This window comes from Diospyros lotus, chromosome 13, assembly GCF_014633365.1.
Source record: "Diospyros lotus cultivar Yz01 chromosome 13, ASM1463336v1, whole genome shotgun sequence".
Taxonomy (NCBI): Eukaryota; Viridiplantae; Streptophyta; class Magnoliopsida; order Ericales; family Ebenaceae; genus Diospyros; species Diospyros lotus.
The window spans coordinates 8,531,189-8,554,678 of record NC_068350.1 but is presented as its reverse complement, the minus strand read 5'-3'; the positions used below and the strand labels follow the sequence as shown (position 1 = coordinate 8,554,678).

Genomic DNA, 23,490 nt, shown 5'->3' with positions numbered 1-23,490 from the left:
ATGACTTTTCCGATGGTAACCAAACCTAGTTGACTGGAGATCCCAAGATCTAGGTTAAATTGGCCAACTGGCTGGAATAAGTCATAATTGACACACTATGAAACTTTTAGTTTCTCCCCATGTCTCAGAAATTGAAGAGTGTGTCCTGTCGATGTTAAAGGGAATGTTGACATCTTGATATAAGATGAGTAGTGACAGGGTACTCTTAGTCAATGCTTCCCTATATGAGAGTAGAAGTGGGGTCGCTTCTATGAGAACTGTTCAATGGCTTGGGTTCTCTAGAGCTCTCATGAAATCCAGGATGCTGTCCAGGACCAAAATGGACACAATCGTATAGAACTCAATGGGTTAAGACATGTTGTGTGTGATGTCTATTGTCTCGATTTACCTTCAAAAGGATAGTTCAAGAGCTAGTCTCACTATTTCTTCGGTAAATTCGATAGACATTCACTAAGGAAGGTTCAAGTCCAAAAGACACCTTATTGATGCATAACTTGTCTATTTGCTCTCAGTGAATCCATGTCGTTTTGATAATTTTTTGAGCACACACACTCATGTGGGGGATTGTTGGAAGTGAGTGTGTGTGTGTGTGTGGCTTTCCTACCAAGCTTTATTTTCCTTCCTTTAGAAGCTTGGTGACTTTCCTTCCAAGTCTTGCTTTTCTTCCCCTAGAAGCTTGGTGACTTTCCTACCAAGTTCTTCTTTACTTGGTCTCCAAGTTCTAGTCTTACTTGGTCTCCAAGTTCAAGCTTTTCTTGGTTCCCAAGTTCATCAAGCCTATATATATTTCCTAAGCTCCCTAAGCTTGATAGAAGTTTTGAAGAGACTTGATTTTTTTTGAGTTTTAAGACTTGTTTTCTTTGAGTTTTGGAAGAGTTTGATTTTCTCGAGTTTTACATCATTGAGAGCAAGCCCGTCCTGAGTTCTGCTAGCTCCGGTCGTTCGTGGCTGCCGTTCACCGGAGAGGTCGTTTCATCCTGCTGAGACAGTCGCCGTAGTCTGCTTGCCGCCGGTGCAGGCCACTAACTGTCTTCAGGACAGCGCAAAGCGCGACTCGACCTACTTCTGTTCTTGCCTCTTCCACGATCCAGAAGTTTGTTCCTGATTCCTTGTCGTTCCAGCTGGGAGCAGTGCTGTTCAACCATCTTCTCTGATTTGCTGTTTTAGTCTGGTAACCTCTGTTGTTGTTCATTTAATTATAAGCTCTTGTTACCATAAATATCAGCTGTTATAATAGTGGTCAAGTATATAGTATATGTTTCTTGTATCGTAGCCGGTTAGAACTACTTTCTTGTATCAAGCAAGTTATTTTTGTATTACGTACGCATCTATACTCTCTGTATCCCTAACAACTTACTTACCCCATAAGTCTCACCAAAACATTTCATACCAATCTCAACTATCTTCTCATGGCCAGAACCAGAAGTGTCCCTAACCTAGAAAACTCAAACACTAATCACCTTCCAAAAAATCCTGCCACCATGGAAGTTCTCCTCCAGACCATCCAACAACCCCAAACCAAGTTGTTAAGTTAACTCAAAATCAACAGCGTGACCAATGCAGTGAAATGGTTGACAATGATGTAGAGGGTAGCCGCCACCACCTGGCTACCCATACCCCTGTTCCTCTACCTTCTATATCCTTGTATTCTTCGAGCCATCCATTCTCAGAGTTCATTATGGCTGTACCTTTGCCAGATGGTTTCCGCATCTCCAATACCTTGGAGCCATGATGGCACTATTGACCCCTAAGAGCACCTGACCATGTTCAACACCGCAATACTGTTGAGCGGAAGCACAGATTCAATCATGTGCCGCACATTTCCCAACACACTTAAGAAGTTGGCCATGTTATGGTTCTCCTCCCTAGAACCAAACTCCATCCATAACTTCTCTGAGCTAACCACACATTTCCTTACCCACTTCTCCACTAGTCGGGCACATTGTAAAACACCTGTGAGCCTCATCAATCCGAGCCTTCCTACACAGGTTTAACTAAGAGGTCATTTAGATCAAAGATCTAAACCTAACGGTTTCCCTACATACCATCATAGCCAGGCTGAAACCAAGGTCCTTTGTCGACTCACTAGGTCGGAAGCCCCTTGCCGACCTGGACGATCTCAGACAATGGGCTACGGGCATAAATATGGAGGAGATATCAACCGCCCAGCACGATGATACCTGGCTACAAGCTTAACCACAGTCGGCCCATCAATCGGGGCCTTCTACTAGGCACTAACGTCATCTTGAGAGAGACTCTAGCCGAAAACAAGAAAATAGAGACCACAATAGGGGATAAAGGGAGCCAGCTCAAATCCCCGAGCCACCTCGATTGCGCTACAATACCTATACTCCCCTTACAACCAGGCGAGATTGAATTCTCCAGAAGGCTTACAACTCAAGGGTTATCCCACTCTCAGACACCAACGAGCAATGACCTCACCATGGTAACACCGATACTAGTAAGCAGTGCAATTATCACCGTATGTTTGGGCACACAATCGAAGAATGTGCCGCCTTGAAGGACCAGATCGAGCGCTATGTTACGGAGGGCCATCTTCATCAGTACACCTATAAGGAACACCGAAGGCGGTCCTCACGAGGTAATTCAGAGAGACAAAGAAGCCCCAGCCCCTAGAGATGACCTCAAGCAGATGAAAGGCAGAATCTTAGACCACCCCCAACTGAGCAAATAATAGGGGTCATCGACACAATTTTTGGAGGTTTCGCGGGCAGAAAAAACTTGAGCTCAGCAAGAAAATGACACCTCCGAGCAGTGATGTCGGTTAGTAACGCTAAGAGGAAGCCCAAAAGGATAGTCCGACATCTAGTGATCTCCTTCACCGATAAGAAATTTAAGGGCATTGATCAAAACCTTGATGACCCCATGGCAGTCTCGGTTGTCACCGTCAACTTTTTGGTAAAAAAGGTCCTTGTTGCCAAGGGAGCTTGACCGACTTGTTGTATCTGTCGACTCTGAAAAAGATGGGAATCCCAGAAGAGGGGTTGAAGCCATTCCACGAGAACTTAGTTGGCTTTTCCAAAGACCAGGTACGCATCAAGGGGTACATCGATTTGCTGACTACATTTGGGGTGGCCCCACTCGTCAAAACTATTAGTATTCGGTACCTTGTTGTTGATTTGCAGACGCCATACAATGCACTCCTTAGCCGCCCATCCTTCAACACTTTGGGTGTAGTTGTGTCAACCCCTCACCTGGCTATGAAGTTCCTAGCGTCGGTTACGGAGGTTGAGGTCGTTCACGCCAACCAAAAGAAAGCTCGACAGTGTTACCATGACAGTCTCAGGGCTCGTAGCCCCAGACCTAAAAAAATGACAATGGAAACCAGGCTACTAACAGCAGTAGTCAAGCCAAGGGCACTAGCAACCATGCTCCACACCACAGTGTGCACATGATCGAATTAGACACACTAGGCAAGCTCTTTGACCGTCGTCCCCAGCCCACAGGGGAACTTCGTTATGTAAACTTGGGTCCCCGCCCAAAGCAAGTTACCCATTTTGGCTCCAACTTACCGGATGAGCTGAGAGAAAGGCTAGTCAATCTGCTCCAACAAAATGCCGATCTCTTTGCCTGGACACATGCCGATATGCTCGGAATCGATCCATCCTTCATCTGTCATAGGTTGGCATGTTACCCAAGCACTAAACCAGTTGCCCAGAAGAAGAGGAAGCTGGGAGAAGAAAGACAGCGCACAGTGGTCGAGGAGAAAATAAAACTCCATAGGGCTGAATTCATCAGAGAAGTGCCATACACTACATGGCTGGCCAATGTGGTCATGATGAAAAAATGGAGAATGTGCGTGAAATTCACTGATCCGAACAAAGAATGCCTGAAAGATTCATATCCATTGCCCAACATCGACTGGCTCGTAGATGGGGCCTTCGGCTACATATACTTGAGCTTCACGGACACCTATTTCAGATATAACCAGATCCAAATGCACCCTGACAACGAGGAGAAAACGACGTTCATCACAGAAATACTAACTTCTGTTACTGAGTTATGCCATTTGGATTGAAAAACGCAGGTGCAACCAATCAACGATTAATGAACAAGGTGTTTGCAAAATAGATTGGTCGGAACATCGAATTCTAAGTAGATGACATGGTGGCTAAGACGTCGAAAAGCGAGGATCACTGCTTGGATTTGGCCGAGATTTTTAACCAACTCCGACGACACAACATGAGGCTCAATCTTGAGAAATGTGCATTCGGGGTACAAGCGGGCAAATTCCCTAGCTTCATGTTGACCGGTCGGCGGATCGAAGCCAATCCCGATAAATGCAAAGCCATCCTCGAGATGCATACCGCTAACAATGTGAAGGAAGTCCTACAACTAACTAGCTGAATAACAGTTCTATCCCGTTTCCTCTCAAGATCAGTAGATCGAGGTTTGCCATTCTTCCAATGCCTGAAGAAGCCAACAGAATTCCAGTGGACGGAGTAGTGTGAAACTACCTTTTAGGAGTTTAAGGGCTTAGTAGCCCCCCCATTCTCTCAAGACTAGGGCCCATGGAAGAACTTTTGCTTTACCTCTCCGTCGCTGAAAGCGCTCTCAGCATAGTACTAATCAGAGAGGAAGGCAAATCGCAACGGTCGGTGTACTTTGTCAGCAGGGTCTTGCAGGGACTCGAGCTGTGTTACCAGAAGATCGAAAAGCTAGCACTTGCGTTGGTGACTACAACTCAAAAACTTAGGCCATACTTCCAAAGTCACCAGGTCATAATCCAGATGAATCTACCAAATTCGGCAAGTGCTCTAAAAGCCCGAGCTCTTGGGAAGGATGATCGCGTGGTCAATTGAACTTTGAATTCGGCATACAGTACCAGCCCCGCAAACACATCAAATCTCAGGTATTATCTGATTTATGCGCTGAATTATCTTCTTCTGGTCAAAGCCCAAAATCTAATCCTTAGTTATTATTTGTTGACAAAGCTTCAAACATCAAGGGAAGCAGGGCGACATAATTTTAGAAGGGCCTGATGGGTTGATAATCGAGTAATCCCTTTGTTTCAACTTCAAAGAAAGTAACAACCAGGCAGAATATGAAGCCCTCGTAATTGACTAAGTCTGACAAGGGAGATAGGAGTAAGCCGGGTGGCTACAAGAAGCAATTCCCAGTTGGTGACCAATCAAGTGAGGGGAAACTTCTAAGCAAGAAACCCTCAGCTCGGCTAATACCTTAGTAAGGTCAAAGCCTTAGTCAAGTCCTTTGAATCCTTCAGCATCAAATACATCCCCAGATAGCAGAACTTGAAGGCCGGTCATCTGTCAAAACTCGCTAGTACGAAAATGTCGGGCAATAATTAATCTATAATACAGGAAGTTATGGACTCGCCCATTATTGACTTGGCCAATATTCAAGCCATAGAAGAATGTGCTAAATTTTGGGGATCCCCCATTGTCCAGTTTCTCAAAGAGAGAGAGCACTTCCCACTATGCTAAGAAAGCTACGAAGCTAAGAAGATCGACCTGCTTTTATACCCTGATCTGGGACCAACTATACCGATGAGGCTTCACTGTGCCACTCCTCAAGTGTGTTGATACCAACCAGTCCGCATACATCATGGCCAAGGTACATGAAGGGGTTTCCGATAGTCACATAGGGCAACGATCCTTAGCAGCACAAATTTTGAGGGTCGACTACTATTGGCCGACAATGAGGAGTGATTACCTGCAGCATGTAAAGAAATGTGAGAAGTGCCAAAAGTTTGCAAGTATGTATCATTCCCTGCCAAAGGAGCTACACAACCTTGACACCTTATGGCCTTTCTACAGGTGGGGAATAGATATGCTCAGACCTTTCTCGGTCGCCCCAGGCCAGCTCAAGTACATCCTTGTGGCTATCAACTACTTCACCAAGTGGATTGAAGCCGAGCCCCTTGCCACCATCATCGTAGAAAGAGTCCAAAAGTTTATATGGAATAACATCGTCTACCGATATGGCCTGCCTGGGGTGCTTATGTCAGACAATGGTACCAGTTGACTAACAAGAAGTTGAAAGAATTTTGTAAAGAGCTTGACATCCATCAGACTTTCACTTCAGTCAAGCATCGCCAGACAAACGGGCAGGCCGAGGCTACCAACAGAGTCATCCTCTATGGCCTCAAAAAACAACTCAATCCAGTTCTCAACATACAGATGGAGAACTGGAAACCCCCTTTAGGTTCACATACAAAGCTAAGGCCATGATTCTAGTAGAGGTTGGAGAGCCTAGTCCCTGAAGACAACACTCCCAAGAGAATGCCAATGAAGAATAACGAAGAGTCGACCTCGACTTGCTACCTGAAGGTCGAGAGATGGAACACATTCGGGAGCAAGCAACCAAACGGAGAGCAGCTCAGAAGTACAATGCAAGGGTCACACCCCAGAATTTTTAGGAATGAGACTTGGTCCTGAGGAAGCTTGAACTAGCGCGTCAACAACCCGGGGGAGGAAAGCTCGGCGCTAACTAGGAAGGCCCCTACCACATCACTCGTAACCTTAACAATAAGGCCTATCACTTGGCCGAGCTCATAGGCCGGCCCTTGCTGAGGTCATGGAATGCAACCAACCTATAAAGATATTATAGCTAAGTAATTGTTTAAAGTATTTACGTTGTATCATCCAATTGATTAATTCTGCTCAATCAATTAAATCAATTCCATTCATTCATCATTCATTATGTCCTCACATGGACCCAAGCCCAAATTTTGTTTTATGCTCTTCCAGTATTTGGTATTATCATCAAGCCTTCGCTTATATGTTAAGTGGTTACTTGCTATCAATAAAATTGAAAGTTATTCATCTTGAAGACTTATCCTCTATCTTGAAAGTTATTCATCTTGAAGACTTATCTTCTATCTGGGAAGTTATTCACCTTAAAGACTTATCTTTTATCATGCAAATTATTCGTCTCAAGGATTATCTTTTATTTGAACACAGATTATATCTTGTCATGGGAAACAACATGACTACTCTTAGCTCATCCCCTTGCCTCTCTTTCTCGTCCTGTTGTCTACCGTCCTTGGGATCAGACAATGGCAGGGGTCAGTTACAGTCAGTTTGCCTCCAAGCGCTCGAGTCTACCCTGACAGGTGGACCACAAGGCCTTGCCTTTCTCACCGTATCGTCTACTATCCTTGGGATCAGACAAGGGCAGGGGTCAGTTAAACACGATTAATCCACCCCTAAGCGCCCAAGTTTACCTCGGCGGGTGGACCATGGGGTCTTACCTCTCTCTCGTCGTGTTGTCTATTGTCCTTGGGATCAGACAAAGGCGAGGGTCAATTCGGCACAGTTAGTCTACCCCAAGCACCTAGGTCTATCCTGGTAGGCAGACCACGAGGCCTTGCCTCTCCCTCTCTCGTTGTGTCATCTACCGTCCTGGGGATCAGACAAGGGTAGGGGTTAATTCAGCACGACCGCCATATTGTCTATCGTTCCCTGGATCTAACAAGGATGGGGGTCAACTCAGCACGACCACCTCAATCTCATTCAAAATCATGCCTTGAATCAAATAGGCATAAGCAGACCTCGAGTAATCTCGGTCTTGTCCCACCTTATATCAAACAGGCATAAGCAGACCTCGAGTAACCTCGGTCTCATCTCACCTTGTATTAAACAAGCATAAGCAAACCTTAAGTCACCTCAGTCTCATCCCACCTTGTATGAAATAGGCATAAGCAAACTTTGAGTCACCTCGGTCTTATTAGGAAGACCCTGAGTCATCTTGACCTCGCCCAAACCATGTTTTGTATCAAACAGGCATGAGTGGACCTCAGTCTCATTAAAAATCATACCTTGTATCAAACAAGCACTGACAGACCTCAAGTAATCTCGGTCTAACTCAAACAGGCATTGTCGGATCTTGAGTAACCTCGATCCCATTCTAACCATTCCTTTGTATCAAGCCGACCTTGGTCTTATTCAAACCACGCCTTATATCAAACAGGTTCGACAACCTCGGCTTAGCCAACACCTTGTACTAATCGAGGTATTCGAATAAATACTACAACAAAGCAAGGATAGAAAAAGCTACGAGGTATTCGAAAAATCGTTCATTTCACTATTTCATTTCATTACAAGGTTTACATTTTTTATAATCATCCTATAATGCTATGAAGACACAATCAAGTAAAACAACTATCATCGCAAAACTAGTCCCCTATTCCATGCTCCCTCTATTTCCTTGGTAAAGCACCATCACAACACCTATTCCATGCTCCCTCTATTCCCTTGATAGAGCACCATCGCAACACCTATTCCATGCTCCATCTATTCTATTGGTAGAGCCACTTATCCAACTAGAAATCCTATCATGTATCTCAATTGGGAATGTTGAGAGAGCTCAAATTAGTGGGAAGTCTTCTTGGCCATGCTCCGATCGAAGGAGCATGGCCCAAAATCACCAATAGCTCCTGAATGAGTAAAATCACCAATCCTAGTATCGCCTTTGCCCAAAATCACCAATTCTAGTATAGCTCTCACCCAAACATGTTTAACTCCGACTTCAGGTACCTTAGCTACCCACACAACGCCGCTAGTGGAAATGCTGTCGTTGGCTGGCAAGGCCTCGAGTCGAATCAACAGCCTCATCCCCCGAACCCTAGGGCTTCCCAAAAAATAAAAAGTGATCAAGAGTGATTATAAGGTGTGCAGGAATAAGATGGAATCCTTCCCTTTTTATAGGCATAGGAAGGACATCAAATGGCCTAGGGTCGTCCATCGTCACCGCTAACACGATCCTGCCACGTGTCTCGACATGAATGCCCTACATCTAGTAGACGAAGAGTCGCCATTGCAATATGGCCACGTACTCGAATAATTAATATCCTAACAAACACATCTTAGGAAACACTGCACCCCGTGTGGGAAAACGTCACTTCGTCTTCAGGAGAGCCCCTCTTAGGGAATCGGCACACCCCTCGTTTAAAAACGTCGCTTCATCTTCATGAGTACACACTTCAGACTCTATGTCGCATATGCGTCCCAACCATAATACACAAACGACCATCCTTGAACTTCTTGGAATGACCAAGAACCAAAAAGACCAACCCGAGGTAAAAGGCCCCAACATAGGACACGACAATCTCATACCTCGCTTGCTAGCCCTTCGGCTTCAGTCCTCCCTCAAGCGCTCGGGTTTACCCCGACAAGCAGAGCTCAAGTCCATCCCAACCTCTCTTTAAGTCGTGCTCGGGGTTCAAGCCCCGGCGGGCGGACCTCAGGTCCAAGGCTCGAAGATGCTACCACGAAGAAAACAAAAGGGAAAAAAAGAAAATGTATAAGCTAGAGCAAGCTTGGTAATATCTCTATTATTCTACAATAAAGTAAAGTATCTACATCATATATACCACGCAACAAGGAAAAAACCAAGCAAAAAGAAGTACAAGCAAAAGAAGTCAAAACGGTATGTTAAAGGCTAATCAGGCCGAGCAGCGACTGAGGGTTCATCGGGTTTCTCGCTTGCCTCTCTTGGCAAACCTCTAGCCTCCTGCACCTTCTCCAAGGCCTCGCCCTGGCCAGTTGGGCCCTCTACATCTGGGTTCTCAAGCCGACCATCCACGATCTCCTTGAATGGGCCGTAGTCGGAAAGATCCGCCCCAGGGTAGAGCGTCCAAACTTGCGCTAAAGCCATGGCAAAGCCTTCAAGGTATTGGTGAAGAGCTTGATTCTGCAAGCCCTCCACCTCGGCCTTTAGACGAGTAGCCTTGCGAAGGGCGGTATCTCATTCAACCTTTAACACCTCTGCCCTCTCCTTCTCGACCTGAAACCAATTCTCAAAGTAGGCGAGCCTCTCCTTCAGCTCTTCTATGTCCTTCCAGGCTGCATCCCTATGCTCGGACACCCTTAGAAGTGTGTACTTCATCCTTAAAGCCACCTCATCTACCCTTGCAGCCCGGGCATGCAAGTCTTCTGTCTCGACCGCCAGTCGCTCATCGACCTGCTTCTTCATGGTCTCCTAGGCTTTCCGAGCCTTTTGTCTTACTGCCTCTAGTTTCTCTTGGGCTTTCTCGACGTTGACCTTTTACAGCCTAGCCTTGAGCGCCAACGATTGGGTAGCGCTAGCAATACGCAGAGCCTGCATCTTTACCCACCGTAATAGCCCCGAGTCCCCCAGGGAAGCATGCCTCTCCTGATCTAACTCTAGGAAGACGTTTTTCGTGATGAACTTTCCCGATCGAAACTCATGGCTCTAGAGGCTTTAGGGGTCAACCTCAGATTCATTGTAGCCCCATAAGTGTGGTCTTAGATGGTGGTTTGAGCTCGAGGACACCAACTCACCCTTGGCTTGGTTCAAGCTTGAAAGGCCTGGCACATCAGTAGCTTGGCCCGTCAGTTTATCTGCAGCTCGGCGCCTCTTTCGTTGCAGATGGACCTCATTGACCTCTACTACTTCATTGGATGAAAAAGAATGCACGGCTTCAATAGCAACAACTTTGGAAATCGGTTGGGTAGGGGTAGAGGCCTTTAACTTAGCAAAAACGGCTTTCTTCGTGCCGACCACCACTTTAGATCACGACTAGGCACCCTTCTCTGTCGTTTGCCTCCTCACCTCCTTTATAGTCAAATTGGGCTCCGCCTAACTTGAAACAACAAACACCGATATGAGCCACGGTCAATGAAAACCAAGTAAAGGAAAGACAACAACAACTTACACATGTATTGCGACAAACTCTCAGGATCATCCCCAAACTTAACGAGCTTCGCGGACTCAAGTTGGGGAGAAAACATGAATGCATCAACCAAAGCTTGATCCTCCGAACTCAAACTCTCGTACTCGACCTCCATAAAAGAACTTGGCTCCAACTGCCATCATATGGGGTACTTATCCTAGCCATTCGTGTCTAGCAAAAAGATAAACTGACTCTCCTTTGAAGCTACCTTGAAGTAGTCATCCTTGAAATTATTATAGGATGAGTTGTAGGCCTTTAGCAGCTTCCTCCCTGGACGTCTAATCAAGGAGACCCAACTGCCCTTTCCAGCCCCCTTCCAATGGTAGTAAAAGAAGAAGACCCCCAAGCTTGGTTCCCGATCAAGAAACCGAGTCAGCACCTTGAACCCACTGATGAAACCCCAACTATTTGTATGCAGCTGCATCGGGGCAACGTTTAGTGCTAGCAAGATCGAGCCCTGGAACTCGGTCAGGGGAAGTAGCAGGCGTAGTCGCGAGAAAAATGTCTCATACATGAAAATAAACCCGGCGTCCGAAGCCGAGCTCAGTTCCATGTAAACGCACACTTCCTGCCCGCACGGTCAGAAAACGAACTACTCATCCCATCTCTAGTTTCAGAAATAAGGATCCCCCTCCTCATCGCCTCCATGAACGACGAAATGGTGTGCCTCGAGGTGAGCTTGATGACCTCATCGCTTACCCAGTCATACGGATGAATGAATTTTGAAGCTGACCCAGCCATTAGTAAACAAGCTAGCAAACTACCTAGTCAATTGGGAAATTTGAAGGAAAATAAGGCTAAAGAGTTCGTAAATGATGAGAAGGAAGACAAGCAAATAACTAGAGACAAATGCGAGAAGTACGCATGAGCGGAAAGAAAAAGTACTTATAGGCATTGTGCGGGGCACCTAACAAATGGATGTAGGCCAAAGGGCCCGTTGCGATTCTGCCACGTACCCTGCAATTAATGCTCTGACAAACTTACCCCACCTAGGGTAGTGGGTTGCCTCCACTCTTACAGGCGTCGTCTCACATTCTCGAGCAGGCGCCTCGTTTTTCAAACACACGCGCAATCAAGTTAGGGTGTCGAAACAACCCTTCGAGTTCAAAGCAAAGTTACGCCCAACAACTTAGCAGCATGCTAAGCTCAACACCAAGCTACTCAACATCAGTTCAGTAAATCATCTACAAACCCGGATACTCCCCTTACAAGCATTCGACCTAAGGGGCCGAGAGCCATACCGGCCTACTAACTTAACCATACTTGGCGGACACCTAGACCTCAGGCGTAGCCAGTTCACAAAGGCAAACAAAGAGCATCCGCGTTACATATTGTCTTCGAAGGCAAACACATAAAGAAGAGGCAACAAAAACAAAACAATGCAAATAGAAGGAAAAGAAGTCGTCTAGGAAAAGAAGTCGTTTATTTCGTTTAAGTTCAAGGAAAGCTACAAGATTCACGCATCGCAACAGTGGGAGACCTACACTGTCACACAAACTATCACAAAGAAAAAGGAAAAAGATCACAGTTTGGCGGGCTCGAGAGCAGGCACGACAACAGTCTCAGGTAGGGACATCGAAGTAAGATCAAAAACTCCAAAATCTTATAGCACTAGCTTCATCCCCGATTCAACGCGACTCGGTTGCCTTCGAAATGTTGGCTTGCTCGAATCGACTCTCTTCCATTGGGTCCACGAGCTGGCCACCTTTGATTTCTTTAAAATGTCCAAAGGCCGAGAGATCCAGCTTGGGAAAGATAGTTCGAACATGGGATAGAGTCACTTCGTACCTCTCGACGTATTGGAGGGAAGCCTCGCCCACCAACTCTTCTGCTTCCGCCCGTGCCCTGCCGATCTCCTCCTTTGTCCTGGTCACTTCAGCCTTCGCTTCTTCAACCTCAGATCGGGCAGCTACAATATTAGCTTTCGCCTTCATCTCTTTCTCGATCACCTTGGCCTTGGTTATTGCAACCTCTGCCCTTAGTCTTGTCAACTCCGCACTGGCATCGTTAAGCTGGCTTCGGAGGGTGTCAATAGTGTGACGCTACTTAATCTCGGCCTTATCAGCCCACTTCTTCGCCTCAATAGTGGCCACCTCTATGCCCTTCCATACTTCTCTCGTCACAAATTCCCAAGCCCGACCTAGCTTCTCTTCATAGTCCCGCTTAATCTTTGTGAGCTGGGCCACAATGTTTACCGGCGTTCAACAATCCACAACGAGCTGGAGTGCTTGGTGCTTGACCTGGTGAAATGCGACAAGTTTCCCGAGATTCAATAACTTTTTCCGCTCTGACGACGAATGTAAATGATCATCAATGAAGATGTTGCTTTGAAAATTGGGATCCTAAAACTAGACTAAGTACGCTTTGTGGCTGGCTGGGCTTGAGCTGTTAGACGGTCTGGCCTCCCCCTTGAAAACCCTCTACTACTTTTGGTACTAGGCCAACTCCTCAAAAATGGTAGGCTCCCCGGGGCAGGAAGTTAAAGCCTTAGTAACGACAACTGTGAGTAGTGATTATATGGAAGATGGAGCTGACTTTGGTAAGGCTAAGGCCTTCCCAACCGCTTTTTCAACTGACTCAGAGCTCGGCGCAGTTTCCTTCCTCTTGTTATTAAGCGCCCTTATGTCTCCCTTGGAAAGCTTTGGTGTCATTTTACCTGCAGCAAGAACACACAGGCATGGGCATATATGTGTTGGATAAACAAAAGTAGTACTTGGCAAAGCCCCCACAACGCCCCGACGCAAGCACACAATAGCAAAAAAAGTACAAATTTAAAGGATTACCTGGTCCAAGTCGTAGGCAGGGGGAAAGCGTGGGCCGGAGGTATGATCTCGATCGAAGGTCATAAAGACGGAAAGAAAGCACTAAGAACTTGCTAGATCGTAGGGATTCAAAAACTTGAAGAGAACAAAAAGTAGAAACTCTAGGCAGAGACGAGCCTTTATAGTGGTCACTACACGTCACATCCGACGATCAAAGATCATCCGTCGCCAATCCACTGCTAGGAAGCCGCCATTTGTCACGCATCCAAAGCTGCGAGTAAAATAATGGGTTGTCAGTTACCTATCCGCAACATCCCACCTCCCAAGCATGACACCTCGAATCTCGAAATCACACGCGCCGCATGTTAGAACCTTGAGAAAGCCGTCTCATCGTAGGGTTCGAGCTTATTTCAAGTACTTAGAAGACCTACATCCATTTGGGCATGGCCACACATTAGCTCGGACATGATCTTGAACATATCCAAAGCCTCAGCTCAGCCTTACACCTAGAACGCGTCCCGACATCAGCTCAAATTATTCACTCGAATGTATTCATTCACCATCTCAACCATCTATCTCAATCGGATCCAAACAACAGCTCGACCATAAACCTTAGCTAAACAGTAGCATCACCTAGCTTCCCCTTTTCTAGCTCAGATGCTCGTTTCTCGAACATCCAACCTAGGGGACTAACCGTACTAGCCCAAATCAATCTTGGCTCAATCCTGACCCTGCACCAGTCTGCAATAGCCATCATTACGCTACATGCTGAGTACTCTCGCACCCATTCCAAATCTCATCCACATTTAATGAGGGTTTCATCAGCATCACGCCACCGTCAGGCAGCCCCGTCGGCGCCGAATATCCAGTCTCATCACCCTACAACTCCTGATACAAGTATGCATGCAGGAGGACCTCTCATTCTTCTATATAAACCATCTCTATCAAGAGTCAAGATATATTCTTTTCTAACCAACCAATACTCTGTCAATTTAATCTCTTAATTAGTTGAGCGTCGGAGTGCTTGCAAGTGCCAACCACTCCCAATCGTGCTGATCACCGAAGTCTGTTCCCTGCTGCTGCAAGCTCATGTCCTGCCATCTCGTTGGGCCAAAAGAAACAAATATATTATACTTAAAAATATAATTCACTTAATATACTTTATGACACTCAATAATATCATCCTCTATTTAATTCCAAACACATTTTTTTTTTTTTTATAAATGAGTTGGACATGGAAGGTCTGTTTCTTTTATAAAACGAGTGGAAATAGCAAGGACTCTTGACTTCTCTGTGTTGAGGCTCTTCCTGTATGTACGAGTGAGAAGATTTATCAACATTATATTTAAAAATTATCTTTATTTTCAAATTTATAAAAAAATTATCTATTGTTTTTTTATTTGCTGGGAAAAAGTATCAATTGTTATGTAGTAGATATAGTATAAATTGTGATGCCCCGATGGTCTGATATGACATTCCAATTGCACTTAAGATTTTCCTGCAACTTGCAGTGTGGCGAGGCAGCACATCCCTGCCACACTAATTTTCGAGATAATCATGCCCAAAGAAAGTACTTACTACTTGGCACATGACTCAGTTCTAAGTGGCCAATGAAAATTGTATTAGGGAATAATAATAAAGCTCAGCTCATCGAGTGACAAAACTCTCTAAATTTGGCCTCACCACCATGGGTTTTTGATTCGCTCGCTCGTTTGTGTTACAAAATGGGACTCCAATTTGTTCAAGCTCTTGCAATGTAGCAAGGGCTCGCCAGTTCACTCGGTTCAGAATCATATTAATGCGAATAAGATATGAAGCTAGACAAGTATGCCAAAAAAACACAAAATACAGTGTTTCTCAGTCTTCATGAATTATTTGACAATGTGACCTTTCAGTTACTTTTATTTTCCACCTAGTTAAAAAAGAAAAAAAAAAAGAATAATTCAACTGATAATCGTGACGCCGATTCAATTACTCACTTGCAGACAATCTTGACCATTCTTTTTTGGCAATGATAGAACCTATAGTGGAAAACTAAAGCTACTCAAAAAAGAATGTTGGATAACGCAGTGGTGTCTGAAACGAACTTTGGCTTGTCGTGCGCAAAAGAGTAATGATATACAATAATAAGAATTTTACCAAAATCGTTTGATAAAAACAGTATTAATAGTAATTAACCATCTGATCATAAAGCAAACTTGTTTAATGCAAACCTAAATTGAAATTCTCTAAATGCTATAAAACGCCTTAATTAAAGTACATACATTAGAGAGCGACCCAAGACCATATGCTTTTGACCTGCACCTACACTTAGTAGTCTGCAAACCACATCTAAATTCTTGTGCTAATAATAATAATTCACTAGGTTCTTGAATTCTACAGCAAACCTAAAATTAGGAAGTACGGATTGAATGCCAAAACCATCATCGTACTTGTGGGAGAGGATCGCGTCCAAACAACAGATCATAAGTGCCTAGTACGGATCGGAGGGACCCCATAAAATTACCTAAATGGGCTACAAAAAATCCCATTGTTCAAAGATAGATGTCTGCCATAGATTATAGATGTATTATATTTGTGGCCTACACATCACAATTATGAGAAAATAAGCGTGTGATAAAGCTGGCAAGTTTTACCACATGAAAAAGTCACTTTAAAGCAGAGCTAAAGATAACACCCCTTCCCCCCCAATGCTTGTATTGGAGATAAAAGGAATCAAATTGCACATCTAAGAATCTATCTGCTCATTTTAATTGCAGATATTCACGAAGTAGCCTTCCGATTCAAATACCATATATAGTCTCCACGAACAGTAACAGGTTCGCTTTTGGGCTTGTCATTAACCCAAAACAAAGGGACAACCATGTTGGAACGAATAAAACAGATTCTCAAAGAGTAAGTGGAATCCACTAACTTCCCAATGAACAAATTTGTTGTGCTTTAAACAGGCCAGATTCCAAATTGCAGATAAGAAACGTAAAATAATGGAATTGGAGATCATATGTGGATAAGCTAAGGCAAACAAACAAAACACAAAGAACAAATAATAAAACGAAAAAGGTCAAATAATAGAAAAGCGCTAGATATGAATGGTGCGGAATTTGACTGGTCAGCACATAGTGCCTTTAACCATGGTAGGGGCCTTGAGACAAAAACAAAGCAACTGGAAAGCATTATTAACTAGGGGAACTATATGTTAAGCAACATTAAGTTACCTTTAACATAATGCAAAGCCTAAACATCCGTGTCTTCTAATATACAGTCACCTGACACTCAAAAATCTACATGTTTTTCCAACAAAACTTACTGGGAGCTAGCTCATGCAGAAATGTCTTTTGCTCGAGAAAATAAATAATCTGCACCCACATAAACAGAAGAAAACAATTTTGTCTTAGTCATTCAATCCTGTACATTTAAGGGGCTAATATGCAATCATGGAGTTTAAATCTCATGAATATTCATCATCGACATAAAATACTGGAAGTTCAATGAGATACATGGTTTATAAGGAATCTCTTCCTTATGGTCTAGAACTTGGCAAATAAACAAGGACAAGTTCGACCAATCACGAAGCAATTAGGAGCTCTAGAAATGAAAAGGCAACTCAAGGAAGGTTAGCAGTTATCAGTTAAAAAGTGCAACAATAGAAAAGCATAAAGTTACTATGGCTCTAAAGGTTTTGTTTTAAGGTGGATAGATCAATATGTATGGGAAGACAAAGACATCTAGACTTGATACTTGATGATTGACTTTTAATGGTCATCAGTCAAAAATTGTACTAATAATATGAAAGCACTAAGTAACTATATGCTAATTTATTAATTGTGGGCAGACAGATAACCGGGTTTGGAGGACCAAAAAGACATCATATCTTGGTGTTTGATGATAGGGGGCTTTTAGGCAATAATTGAAATTCAACGCATCAGTGGAATCAACATAATTTAGAAGCATGTTACAGGCTTTTGAGAAACAGGACGACCATACAACTATAAATTTGAACAGTCTGTAGCCTGAATTTCAATATCATCATTGGAGTTGATGAGAGCATTGAATAGTTGAGATAGTGAGCAATGAGAAACCAGGTAGCATGTCATCCTACAGGCAAACTGTATCGAAGAATGAAGCCTTTCTTTGCCGTTATTTTCGTGCAATTTGGGTATGCAGGGATGGTTATCCTTTCTAAGGTTGCAATGAATGAGGGAATGAGCAATTATGTGTTTGTTGTTTACCGCCATGCTGTTGCCACTATCGTCATTGCTCCATTTGCAGTGTTTCTGGACAAGTCTCTCTCTCTCTCTCTCTCTTTATATATATATATATATATATATTATGTGTGTGTGTGTGAGCACACGTGTACAATTGCTTGTATATTTTAGTTTTGTCCCCAACAATAATGCTCAAAAACATGATGAAAACACCTAACAAGAACTTCTCAACAGGGGAAAAAGACCAAAGATGACTTCAGCAATCTTCGGCAAAATTATACTTCTGAGCATATTAGAGTAATTTTCCCAAATTATTAAACTCTATGTTTATTTGTATCTATTCTGCAGAAAGCTAACTAGTTAATCTCTGTTTGCAGACCAGTTATTGACCAGAACCTGTACTTTTTGGGGATGAAATACACAACAGCAACATTTGCAACTGCCATGTCAAACATTCTTCCTGCCATAACCTTTTTAATTGCTTGGATTCTTAGGTAATCAACATGCATGCCACTGAACCACTATTTTTACCAGCAGAACTTCCTGTGTCCAGAAAAACTGTTCATAGATGCACATGCGCACACACAGATGGGAGAGATATTTGTATATAATGCATATTGTTAAATTTTTTGGTCCCAGGATGGAGAAGATAAAGATTAACACCATTCATAGCCAGGCCAAGGTAATTGGGACTATGACCACTGTAGCAGGGGCAATGCTCATGACACTAGTAAAAGGCCCACTTATTGAGCTGGTTTGGACAAAAGAAAGAGGCAACCAAGAACTTACAACAAATGGGGTAAATCTGCAACACTCAATTAAGGGAGCATTGTTGATTATAGTTGGATGCTTCAGCTGGGCATGTTTCATGAATCTGCAAGTAAGTCACTGTAATTAACTGTCAGGTACGGGCAACTAATGGTTATCTGATATCATAGTATTCTTTGTTCTGTTAATCTAGGCAATCACACTGAGGACATATCCTGCGGAGCTCTCCCTTACAGCCTGGATATGCCTGCTAGGAACAGCAGAGGGAGCTATGGTGGCACTTGTAATGGAAAGAGGAAAAGCCAGTGTTTGGTCTGTAAACTGGGACACTAAATTTGTTACAGCTCTCTACAGTGTAAGGAGAATAAATGTGAATACAATATTTGCTCTCTTAGCAAAAAGTTAAATGGGGATTAAAAAAAAATCAAACACTAACTTCCATGGACATGTTTTCCTAAAATCCAACCCCACATTCTCTAGTGAGCCAATTGGCTTTCTAGAGCCCTAACAAAATTACAGCAATCCAAAATTAAAACTACTGTTCACTTCGGTATAATGGATGTTTCTCCACAAAACAATGGCACAGATTATTTCTAGAAAATAAATAACCTGTTCTGTTAGGGTATAAATATTTTCATCTCTATATTTTCATCGTTGAGTTTTCCTCATTTATCATTTGAAATCATATGCTTTTGCAGGGGATAGTCTGCTCGGGCCTCACTTATTATATTCAAGGTGTAATAATGAAAGACAGAGGACCTGTTTTTGTAACAGCCTTCAGCCCACTGTGCATGGTCATTGTAGCCGTAATGAGCTCCTTTATTTTGGCTGAGCAAATGTACTTGGGAAGGTAGCTTCCAAACATTCTTGTAATTAACAAGCAGACACCTAAACAGTAACTAGCTGATGGTAAAATTTTGCAGGGTAATTGGTGCAACTGTCATAGTTGCAGGCCTATATCTAGTTGTATGGGGCAAAAGAAAAGATTACAATCTGATGTCCCCATTAACTGATGAGCAAAAACAACCAGCTAAGGAGATGATAGATCAAGAGAACGAAGGAGTCGAATTTCCATGTCATGAAATCATCAACATCAATGCACCTAATGAAGGATCTCAAACTGAGGAAAAGAAATGCAATAAAGCGAACCAGACACCAGTCTAGCTTTTGAATTGTCTACAGGTTTGAGTTTAGCTGGTCAAGGAAATAAGAAATCCTGAAGCTCGCTTTCTAAATCATATCCTTACCAAAATAATGCTTTTTGTTCATAGAGGAAATCTGAGCCTGGAAATAAGGCAAGGCTGAATGTGGAGCGGATGAAGAAGAAAAATTAAAAAAATATGAGGAAATTTGAAGGAAAGAGAAACTTCAAATTTTTGTTCACTTTAAACTTTGAAGACAGGATGCAATATGGAGCTAATGGATTTGAGGAATAATGATGCTTTTAAAGTTTTTAGAAGGTTATATTTATGAGCCACTGTGCGTTGGTAATTACTAATTAATAGCTCAAAAGACACCTCAGTGTGATGCTAAACAACATACAACATATTAAGCTTTTACACCACTATGAGGAGTCAGCTACAAAAATTATAGCTTGCCAGTCATTTCTATCTATAATACCATCTTCTATAGACCCTTAGAACTCAAATATCATAGCTAAGAGTCTCCCAACAAGTTTTTCTTAGTCTTCCTCTGCCTCTTTGATTAGATATTTATTTCATTTCAGCTACTCTCCTCACAAGAATCTCAAATGTATTTTTCTTACGTAATCAAACTATCTTAATCATGTCTTAAATCATTTATCTTCAATAGGAGCCACTTTAATCTTATCATGAATAAGCTCATTATTAATCTTATTTTTTCTTGTCTGGCCACACATCTATACATCTTTGTATCTATTACTCTCATATTTTGAACATGTAGGTGTTTTGCTGCCCAACAGTCTACAGCATAAAACAAAACTAGCCTTGTAAACTTTTTCTTTTAACTTTAACAGGATCTTACTACCATACAAAATGCCAAGTGCATTTTTTCATTTTAACTATCATCACTTAATTCTATAGTAACATCCTCATTAATATTCTGATCTTTTTGGATGATTGATACAATACATCTGAATTGATCTTTTCTTGACTTATTTGCACTTTTATCATAACATCCACACTTACATTTTTACTCAGAGTGCTGCTAGTGGTTTTTTATTTCCCAAATATTAATAAGCGGCTAGTAACTTGAATGGGCAAGTTCTCTAAATAATGCTACTATCAGATAACCTCAGTTTTCTATCTATGCGGATCTAACTTTGGGTTTGAAGAAACAGAGGAGCTGGCATTAACTCCACACACCCTAGGTAAGAAGTGTGAGTCTTCTTGTTGGAATGATACAAGACACCTAGGTGATGGAATTATTCATTACACCAGCTATTGAAAACACAGTCTCTCATTGATTGTCCATCTTACGACAAAACAGGAAGGCCTTGTAGTTGTTATCATTAAGGATGATTTGGACAGGAGTATATTCTGAATTTAACATCTAACTCCACGATTCCAATTACCAAGCACAGCCATAAAACTGATTTCCACTCAAATTAAGCCTGAAATGTTTCAAGCTCATGAACTTAATCTAGAGTTCCAAGTTCAGGATCCGTGATAAGTCTCTGTTTTAAGTTTTAGGTACTTACTACTGACGAGAGAAATTGGAATTATTAGATTGTAATTTCTGACATTGGGATTTAGGATGTATTAAAATTCTGGAATTTTGATGTTAGATTTTATATTTTATTTTAGTGAGATTTATGTATATTTTATCTTTTATTTTTAGTAGGATTTGATTTATTTTTATAGTTTTAGCCTGAAAGGCATTAATAATGTAATCAGAAATTATTAATATTATTGAATTGAAATACAATTGATGAGAACTTCCCCCTGCTGAGATAAATCTTTTCTCTAACTCCTCTTCTTCCCCTTCCCAAATTCTCCTCTCTTAGATTCTTCTCTTCTTCCCCCAGTTTTCTGCAAATCCTTGATGTACCATATCATCTATGAAGATATTTACATAACCATATTTGAATGCCAAAACAGGGAAAGCACCATGCTGTGAGAAATACCTAAACTGACCATTTGCAATTTAGGGCAATAGAAAGAAACTGTATTAACTGACAGAGGGAAAAGTTTAGGGGTCAACAATTGCCCTAAATTGACCATTTGCATAAGGATTAGGGGATTTTGGAATATTAGTAGTACCTCGAATGTTTCCCCCCGTTGTAGCCTTATTAGGGTTGACTATATGAGGTGGATTGGAGGATTGCGCTCCCTATCAAAAGAGGCTTGTTTATTTTCATTCCAACTATACCGGTGATAGTTGTCATTGCGAGCTCTCTCACTCAACATTAAGTCAGCCTTTAAAGCTAAGTTCCTTGCTTCTTGCACACTCAGAACCATCTAAACCCCAATTTTATCACAAATAGCAGGATTTAATCCATTCAAGTAACGAGCTGTTTGTTAATTGTCACTTTCTGACAATTGATTTCTCTCTACCAATCTCAGAAACCCAAAGGTATATTCATTTACACTCTTCATGCCTTGTGTACATCTTTGATAAGCTTCAAACATATATTGTTCATAGTCAGGGGGTAAAAACCTACCTTTTAACAATTGTTTCATTCGTCTCCATGTCTGAACTGGGTGTCGGCCTTCTCTCAATCTCGTCTCTCTCAATTGCTCCCACCAAACAGATGCACTGCCCTTCAATCTATAAGCCACTAACTTGACTTATTGTTCATCTAGGATCTCCATATATTCGAAAAATTGATCAAGCTCGGTGATCCAATCCAGGAACCCCTCAATATCAAGATCTCCACCAAAAGGTAGGAATATTAACCTTTAATTTATACTTATCATCGCCCCAACGATTGTACTGATGCGCATTCCTCCTAACCCCTCTACCATCAGGGTTAGCTATTGCTCGACCAAGATCATCCTCTTCATTGCTATCTTCAATCACTAGCCTTCTAGGATTAACAAGAACATGATTAATGGGTGGTCCTCCCGCAACGGCTTGATTCACCCCATTATTTAGATTTTTGTTATCATCAACTCGTAATAAAGCACTCAATTGGTTGCTGATTTGCTCCAATTGTTGTTGGATGGTACGAGTTACTTCCTGTTGTTCTTCGATTGCTCTCCAAACTACAGACAACCCCTGATCACCATCACGAGACTGATTGCTACCGTTACTTTCAAGATTAGCCATCTGATTGGTTGATTAACCACTCTGATACCACCTGACGCAACATGTAGCGCGTGTGTAAAGAAAACAAACAAAGAAACCCTTGAAACAATAAATTTCAAGTACCCTTGAGAGAACAAACTTCAACGACCAAAGATGGACTCTCAACTAGGCATAAGAACCGAAGCTGCTTGCTGGAAAAAACCAAATTGGTTTGCTAGAATTTATTGAATAATAAAACTAATTACAACCCCTAGCTTCTAGGTATATTTAAAGAGTTTGGCCAATCCATTTAATACTTGTAAATAAAATCTAACTAGAATCCTAATAGAAATAAAACCCTAATCAAACAAGAAGTAGAATCCTAAAATTTAGGAAATTTTGCTACTGTTCTGAGCTGCCCGATTTGGGTTGGGTCGACCTTGGGCAAGATCTTGATCGACGATCGTATCATGAAGCATTTGCACCACCAGGTTATCTTGTAGCTTCAAGTTGACCTCACAACATATCAAAACTAACATTTTTTAAACCACAACAACCCTTTATCTTGGCAACTTACTTTCCTAAAATTTCTTTCTATCTCCTTCACATAGGCAATCATTGTCATAATGTCACAGTACCATGCCTTTTCTCACATGCCCAATGAAACATCCATCATAGCATTTGCTACCCATTTGTAACTTTAAACCAATACCATATATTTTCCTACTAGAATATTCATTAGCACATGTAAAACAATCTTACCATCTGGGAAAGAGAGCAGAAACAGCTTAAGCATAGACAACAAAGACATGGTATCTCTTCCCTTTAGGAAGGCTGATCCAATAAAAAAAATCAATGTTAGAGGAGT

The 23,490-nt window shown here is 42.3% G+C and overlaps 2 protein-coding genes across 9 annotated transcripts in view; one reads left to right on the top strand and one right to left on the bottom strand.

Annotated features, from left to right (window-relative positions):
• The window catches only part of LOC127788406 (uncharacterized), a 47,288-nt gene that overhangs the window by 18,479 nt on the left and 5,319 nt on the right, over positions 1–23,490 (bottom strand). For 7 of the 8 annotated variants that reach the window (XM_052316624.1, XM_052316622.1, XM_052316628.1 and 4 more), the window contains one exon: positions 16,592–16,796. The exons of the other annotated variant lie outside the window; for it this stretch is intronic. The gene's annotated coding sequence lies outside the window, so the exon portion shown is untranslated. Of the gene's footprint in view, positions 1–16,591; positions 16,797–23,490 lie in introns of those variants that run through there. 8 annotated transcript variants of the gene reach the window in all.
• Positions 17,439–20,589, top strand: LOC127788409 (WAT1-related protein At2g37460-like). The gene is made up of 7 exons (XM_052316632.1): positions 17,439–17,722; positions 17,880–17,942; positions 18,023–18,139; positions 18,285–18,525; positions 18,607–18,768; positions 19,112–19,263; positions 19,337–20,589. Exons 1-7 carry the CDS (start codon positions 17,511–17,513, stop codon positions 19,575–19,577), a joined length of 1,188 nt encoding a protein of 395 aa, XP_052172592.1. The 5' UTR covers positions 17,439–17,510; the 3' UTR covers positions 19,578–20,589.